Source organism: Gouania willdenowi, chromosome 7 (genome assembly GCF_900634775.1).
Source record: "Gouania willdenowi chromosome 7, fGouWil2.1, whole genome shotgun sequence".
NCBI lineage: Eukaryota > Metazoa > Chordata > Actinopteri > Blenniiformes > Gobiesocidae > Gouania > Gouania willdenowi.
Window position 1 is genome coordinate 17,058,365 of NC_041050.1, and position 8,619 is coordinate 17,066,983.

Genomic DNA, 8,619 nt, shown 5'->3' on the forward strand with positions numbered 1-8,619 from the left:
CAGTTCTGGTCCCTACATTATGATTCTGATGAGCGTGTACGCTCTATCGCTGCTCTCGGCACGTTCTTACTTTTTACTGCTGCTCTCAATGTGAGCGCGCTCTGAAGGGCTCATTATTCCTGGCTCCGTTCACGGACCGCGCGTACTCCAAAGGAGCACATTGGTGTTTATACTCAATGCATTCACCGTTGCATTACCCGCAGCCAAGTTGCATGAGCGTGCATCGTCTCCTCACCCGCAGCACTGCGGTCAAGCCAGCCTCCACTCCAAAATCTTCGATCAACCTAGCCGCCAGCCAATTTGCAGTGCCTGTTTATAGACAATATTATGGTAATCCCGCAGAGCTGAGTGAGAGAGAGAGCGAGAGAAGTGCACTCTGTGGAGCGTGACGGGCCGCTCAGCCGCTCCGTATAAAATAAGGTCACCCTATTCGTACTCGCACGGATGCGACCAGATAAAATTTGGTCACTTGGACACTGAAAAAATACTCGCATATGTGACCATTTTGGTTGCAGTCTTGAGCCCTGCACAAGACGACTGCAAATAGATTAAAAAATATACTAAATAAATAAAACTAAGACAAACAAATAAACAAAAATACAGAAAATTACAATAAAAGCACATTCAACACTTTCTTATTACCTGTATTAATGCTCAGATCGGTCATTATTCCAATGATATGATTATTATTTCAAATATTACACCAAATTTGAAATTTACAAAAGTTTATATGCAACTTTTTCTGCCATTTATTTTCATCTCATATGCAAATCACAAAGGTTTACGTATTGTACATTTCATCATTCTACCTTAATCTTATAAAATTCTTTATTTTAATGTAAATGTTGACGGAATACTTGTGACTTACCAATGATTTGCAGCTGTGCCTTCATCGGGTAACCATTGGATGTGCCTGACTTGGAGACTCCTCTTGCTGGGACATAGGGCAGAGATGACATGACGGCCTGCAGCAAATATATCATAACACATAATCAACAATAGCAAGAAATTTCCTCAACGGTAAAGTGGAACTTGCGGAACACAGATAACATTGTTCAGATCAAGCGGAAGTAGCATAGAAAACATTTTTAGAAAACACAACCATAAAACGTTTCCTTGTAAGATGAATTATTATTGCCATTATCATTATTCTTAATAATGTTCATCCAAAATGTTTACAATTAGGTATAATTACCCAATTATACAAAAAGAGGTGCTAATAATTATTAAATTCACATGTATGCTGACCTAAATGCTAACAAAGGTATGTAGGATTATGCAATATACAGAAGATCATTAAGACATGACCGAGCACAAAAACAAGATACAAGGAAGTAAATATATTACATCTCCAAGGTCTGTCCCAGAAAAAGATTTTAAAGTTGACTAGTATTTGAGATGTGCCATCGAGGTGACAGTGAAGAAAAAAGCACTACATAATATAATATAATATAATATAATGGTTGTTAAAGAAAACATTTTTCTCATCAAAAGGTAGAGAGATCAAAATTACCGTTCTGTATGAAAATGACTGCAGAACTTCATCTGTGGTGTGTTTTGTAATGTGTTGTGATGAAGAAGCGTTTTACATTATTATGAATCCATTTAAATCTGAAAAGGCTTTGGTACAAAGACTGGCTTAGCTGATGATGTTATAGCTGAATCATTTTGTCTGGTGAGCAATCACACCGCTGTGCAGGCTTTTATGCAAATCTTGAGGGTGATTCCGCACTTGGCGGTAATTAAAGGTTTCACAAAAATTATTTTAGGACCATATCCTGAATTTCCATTCTGTCTTTCTTGTTAATAGGTGGCTGAGGTTTGAAAGTGTAGCCAACGTCGCTCTTCGGACGTAATGTGGTGTGATTTCGACATACGGTAACTATCCCAGATTCTGGAAGTCATCCAAGTATGTAAATTGCAAAATTATTAAAAGCACTCAACTCTATCAGCCTTGCAAGTTTGATATGATTTCAGGAAGTTCAATAGCCAGGAAAATCATCTAAACAGGGAAAAATGAACAGAAATGAAACAGGAAAGTGTAACGTGACGTGGAAATAAATAAATCATGGAAAGGTTTTTGGAAAATTTTGAAACGGAAAATCTGAGGACCTAGGTGAGGATCATTAGCATTATAAATGATAAAAAACTACATGCAAGTTATCAGCCATCATATAAAACAGTGGTCCCAACCACCGGGCACGGTTTCAATGATGATCTAACTGTGATTTTCCTGCTGTTCTAAGAAGTAGTGATTGCTGTACAGCGACTCCTAAAACAAGTATTTTAATATATATCAATATAGGCAATATTGTAATTTTCTATCTCGCCAAAATAGAAGACTCATTTCTTAATTCCCAATATATCGCCCAGCCCTAGATCGGGCCACAAAGAAAAAATAAAAATAAGAGTGCATTCTGGTATAGTTTGAAGAGTTGTCACTTGTGCTTTTGCACTCACATCTCATTTACTTGTCTGCATTTGATTAGACTCCGACACCATAAGGAAGTGTATTTACTGTGCTGGATACATGTAGAGGTTGTTTTTTTTTTTTTTTAATGTCAAAATAATTATAGATAATTTGCCCTAATAACCCAGCTCGAACTCAGGCTCAGTGATCTTTCCTTCCATTTGTCAGATAACGTCAGCATGTGACTGAATTATTCATTTTCCTTAGTTTATCTGGCCCTGAGCACAAGAGACAGAGCAGCAGAGTTTTAGAAGCTCCTGGATAAACTTTCACTTGTGCTTTTGCTGAGGCTTTCAATAATTCATCACTCTTGACTCTATAACCTGACAATCAGTCAGACTCTGCCTCATGGATGAGGGCGATTGCTTGCTATTCAAAGGTGCAAAGGTGATGTCTTGGCTTGGATGTGGAAATCTGATCGCTTCTACCAGCCATGGGCCAGCAGGCTGCTTCTAGGGAAAATATAATTAAATATAAACTCAAACAGCTCAACCTCATCTTAGCGCAGACTCACTGCATGCATTACGTACTATGTAAGAATGCTGAGGTTTTTCTGGTGAGTTGTTGAGGTCATGACAAAGCATTCCAACAATTCTTCACAATTGTGGGTCAATTCCTGGGTGACCCACATAATATCATTGGGACAAATGAGCTGGTAGGGTAGATTGTTTTTGGGAATGCAAACTAAGAAGCTCAAAAGCAAAATGACAAAGAAGGACATTTGTTATCAGATGATTAAAAAATAGTTCTCTGCAAATGCATTTTATACAAGCGCACTTAGAGAGAGCAAACCTCCGCCAAACTACAAACCTCCTCTTTTCCAGATATTGGCAGTTATCTGAATCTGTAATCCTATGATCATTCACACCCCATTTTTTTTTTTTTTTTTTTTTTTTTTTAAATCGCAATGAAATGCGCAATCCAGATCTAACCCGGATGAAACTCTAAGTAATTGAGGAATCAACCCAAATAACAGTCAATTTTTATCATGATAGGTCATTACGAACCGAGATACTTGTTTTATTTTTTCAAACAGATCCAGAAACAGTATATTGATTGGATCCCCTTCAATGGCGTAAGGTTTGTCTTTGGTTAGAATTTTGTCAAAATCCGTTACTTACATACTTTTGATTCTAACAAATAAGACTAACAAATAAACAAACGCCGGTGAAAATGTTAACTCCTTGGTGGAGATAATTATTAGGAATGCACCAAAATGAAAATTCTTGGCCGAAACCAAAACAGAAAAAACCAAGGCAAAAACCGAAACACCAAAATAAATTCAAAAGCCAATTATTAGTGAAATATGTATATGAATGTATACAAACCTCACAGTTCCTTTGGATGGTCCAGGAAATTAATGTTATGACAGAGAACTATAGGTTATTTACATAACCCCGGTTCTCTGAGTAATATGTGTGTGATGTCACACCAGACAACCCTTCTTGCTGGGCGAGTGAGAAGAGATTTGCTTATTTGAATGGCGTAGTATCATCCGTCCACTCTATTTATAGTAGGTGGGACAACGGGTCGCGGATGAATAAATTTCACCAGCCAATCAAGATTGGTGTAATGAGATTCTGAGGAATGACATGGAGGCGTATACCCCATACTGAGACATCTCACTCATATTACTCAGTGAACCGGAGTTATGTAATTAACCTATAGATATCTTATCGATGTCGGTCAATAAACAAGGGCATATTATTGGCATCAGAAGTGAGAAAGGTGTATCCTTTTTAAAATATGACTTTTCTGTGAGAGAGTTTAGATGGTTCCATTTGTCCTGTGCAGAACAATCATGTATTGATGCTGAATAGAATGTATTTAACATTTACTCCCCGATTATCAGACAACATTTAATGGAAATATGATGACATAATTTATAATTCAGTACCAAAGCTGAATCTTTCCTTTCATCGTTGCATTGAAGCTATAGGGAAAGAACCCGGAAACAATGAAAAACGATAATTTTTTCTTATATCACTTGTCTGTATATACAGTTAATAAAGAAAATGTCTGTGTTAAAATGTTTTAATTTAAAACATTTTCCTGAATGTTTTTTTTTTTTTTTTTTTTTTAATGTTGTTTTCCATTGGTTCATATCCAGGGAAAGAATAAGACTACAAACATGGCTGCTCCAAACAATTCTGCTCATTGCTCTCAATCTGTGCCTCCCTTTGCTCTTCTGGGTCCATGTGCCCCTCACTGTTAGTGATGCACATCGCTGCCTTACAGCCTTCACCAGACCTCCCCTCCTCTTCCTCCTCCTCCTGCTGCTGGCTTCTATCCTCTGTATGAAGCAATGTAATTCTATACATTTACATTGAGGATTCAATGAATAAATTAATTAAACATATCCATCCATCCATCCATCCATCCATCTTCTTCTGCTTAACCGTTTCCGGGTCGCGGGGGCAGCATCCTCAGTAGGGAGGCCCAGACTTCCCTCTCCCCGGCCACTTCCTCCAGCTCTTCCGGGGGGACCCCGAGACGTTCCCAGGCCAGCCGAGAGACATAGTCTCTCCAGCGTGTCCTGGGTCTTCCCCGGGGCATCCTTCCGGAGGGACGTGCCCTGAACGCCTCACTAGGGAGGCGTCCAGGGGGCATCCTAATTAGGTGCCCGAGCCACCTCATCTGGCTCTCCTCGATGCGGAGGAGCAGCGACTCTACTTTGAGCCCCTCCCAAATGACTGAGCTTCTCACCCTATCTCTATGGTCAAACTGCCCTAAGAAGGCCAGATACTATCATACTGTTAACACCAAGGCCTCTTCCTCAGAGGCTCCGTCATTGTTTTGGCTAGCGCTATCAGTGGCAACAAAACCCTGAGAGCACATAACAACTACTGATTCATGGGACGCTCACACTGAAACCTCTGAATCCCAGACCGGTCTGCCTCAAAAACCTTTTCACCTAGGGATGCATCAAAATGAAAATTTGTGGCTGAAGCCGAATAAAATATAAACGCTTGGCCGAAAACCGAATAATACCGAATATCAAATGCAGTTTTTCACTATTTTTTTAATAGTGTATAAATAGCCTAGAATACATTTTTAGACATGTTTTTTTAAAGAAAGTTAATGTTTATTGAATATTATGACATTTTTTAAATATTCCAGTAACGTTTGCTATTCAAAAATAAGCACAACAAAGTTTTTCATTTATATTAGCCCTTCAAATAAAACAAAACATGCATTCCAAAAAAAGCTTAAGTGCATTAAAGGGGCGGTATGATGAAAAAAAATCACTTTATAATGTTTTTGCTACAGTGATATACATCCCTTTAGCCTCATTCAGAGGGACAGAGCTGGAAAAGTTCTGTTTCCTCCCTCTCTTGTTATTCCACATTTTGTAAAAACAAAGTTAGCTCCAAACAGCAAGTTGGATTTTGCCCACGTTGGCAGGTGATGTCACCTAACACGCATCCCAGAATGTGAGCACCTCCCTCTCCAACTATCTAACAGCTAAAAAATCACTGCGGTTTAATATAGAATATATAGTATACTTTATTGCCATATAGGTAAATGCACTGCACTACTGGACGCCCAAACTGCACTACTGAGCAGGTTCTCCACATTCATTGCAGCGTGGACCATTTATTGTGCCCACTGCTTTAATCCCATCTCAGTAATAATATTTATTAGCATGGCCAATGTACAGTTGTGACTCGTGATGAAGTGTTGAGGATCTCTGTGAAACATGCACGGACATGAATGGTCTGTTTCCAGAAAAGTGCACGTGCTGACCGTGGTGCTTGCTTGCGTCATTACATCTTGTTTAGGCCGGTGTCACGGACTGAGTTTACTTCAGTACTGAGAATGTCTTACAATCTGCTACATACTGAGATGTGGCCCTGCTGGTATAGCCATGCGCAATGTCATACAGAGATTGCTGTACTGATTTTAAAAATAGCTTAAAACATCACATCAGTCGACCATCAATAAAAAAAATTGACCAATGATAAAAAAAAAAATGATTGTCATGATCAGATTGCTAATTTATATGAATACAACAGCTTATTACTGTAAAGTTACATTAGGTTAACTGTTATTTACTGCAATGTATATTATAATCATGTTCTTTTGGAAAATAAAATATTCCTTTTCGTATTGAGTTTTATTATCATCATGTTTTGTTTGGAGAATAAACTATTCCTATTCGTACTGAGATTGCTGCATGAGACGCTATTACTTTACTCAAGTTGTTGACTGAGATTGTCACTCACTCAGCACGGTAAAAGTAGCAAAAATTCATTTTCCGGTAGTCCGCATGCTCATAATCGATCTCAGTACAAGGTAAACACAGTCAATGACACCAGGTTGTATAGGTGAATAAAAATGTTAATGTCAAAAAATTTTGGCGGCCGAATAATCGGTCATCACAAGTAATTATTGTGCTCCTGCTGCAGCTGAAAATGTGTGTAATAAATTGGCCAGGTGTTCTCTGTAAAATTCAATTAAATTAAATCAAATCTGTAATATGTTTATAATATATATAATGGGTTGGACTAAGTGGTAGAATAAAGCATATTTATCACAGACCAATCACAGTGACAAACCAGCTCCCAAAAGTGAGAGGAAGAGCTAAAGCAGCATGTGAATTAGTGGTGGTCAGGGTTAATGTGCTAAAAGCAGGAGGAACTGGAATAAATACAGACTTAAAATGTTGGGGACAATAATTAACAGTTTTATAAACTACCTGTATTTCATCTAAAAGTTGTTCTCATCCACCACTGATGCCAGTGTGACCAGTAAAACGCTGCCAAAGTGACATTCCTGGTTTTTTGACAGAATGAAAGCTGTTGACAAAACAATGGCGGAACTTAATTTTGTAGATTTCCACGGAGTGACGTCATATCACAGGGAACACCATAAACATAAATTAGAACAAAAATTAGGTCAAGCAAATAAATCACCATCTCCTCTGTCTTTGACATTTGTCAACAAACCCAATGTTTGTGATGAAGTAAAAAAAACTATCTTACGAGCAGCAATTTCAATTATCAACATTTGATTGTGTGTAACTTTTTTTGTTTTTCAGAAAAAATAAGGGGCGTCCCGATCCGATATCAGCCAGAAAACGAATATCGGATCTAAAATCTCCGATATTATATATATTGGTTTTTTGAATTTATTTTTTCAATATCTTCTATTTTTTTTTTTTTTTTATTCAATCATAGAATATTCTTATTCGAAAAGGTTAATTATATGTAATCCATTGGTTTATAATAACAGGGTCTGTTTTTTTTTTTTTTAATAATAAAGCCTTTTCTAACGTTCCACACCACAAAATAAGTAATAAAAGTATGTATGACTCGTGCTGATATCGTATGGCAATACTCAAGGCTGCAACATCGATATCGTATCAGAAGTAAAAAAGCTGTATCTGGATATCCCTCGAAAAAATAGCTACACTATGTCTCTATCGGTGTTGTAGTAATGTTAGTTATCACCTGTATCTTTTAAGAAAGAAATGGACAAAATGTGATGACACGCAAGTCAAAGCCATGGTGATTTAGTCGAATGAAAATTTTCGTCCTAGTTTTTGCCGACGAGAATTTTTAAGTGACAATAACAAGACTATGACTAATTAAAAAAACGTGAATAAAAACTATATCTGTAACAAATGTAGTCCACTAAAATCTAAATGTCATTACTTGACTATAACTAAAACAGTCCTGATGACTAAATTTTGACTAAACCGAAGTGGCATTTTAGTCAAAAGACTATGAATAAAACAAAATCACAATTTTCTGTCAAAATTAACACTGAGTCGTAAAATTTCCAAAATTGTTGCGCTTCTGGACTGCTTTGAATCTTATCAGTATCTGTTAAACGCTAGCATGCTATGATGGATCACACTTTATCTCCTAACTTACAGGATTTACAGGCATCTGCTGATAAATGCCTGGTGTCAGATACCATTGCACACCTTTAGGGATCTTATGGATTCCATACCTTAGCTTGCAAGGACTACTGGCAGAATTACCAGGCTGTGTGTCACTACACTGGGCCAAATATATTATAGGTGTTGTGTGCATATACAATTATTTTACTATTTAATTAGTAAAAAAAAAATAAAAATGTAGCTCTACTTTAAATGTTAATCATGTTGTTGTTTTGTTTCTTTCCTACAGTTGCTTATTTGA

At 37.3% G+C, this 8,619-nt stretch overlaps 1 protein-coding gene across 1 annotated transcript in view; it reads right to left on the reverse strand.

Moving 5' to 3' along the window:
• itchb (itchy E3 ubiquitin protein ligase b) overlaps nucleotides 1–8,619 on the reverse strand; it is a 35,723-nt gene that overhangs the window by 25,165 nt on the left and 1,939 nt on the right. Inside the window, exon 2 of the mRNA XM_028452332.1 lies at nucleotides 869–965. Within this exon, the coding sequence (XP_028308133.1) occupies nucleotides 869–959 (91 nt within the window). The 5' untranslated portion in view covers nucleotides 960–965. The remainder of the gene's footprint in view (nucleotides 1–868; nucleotides 966–8,619) is intronic.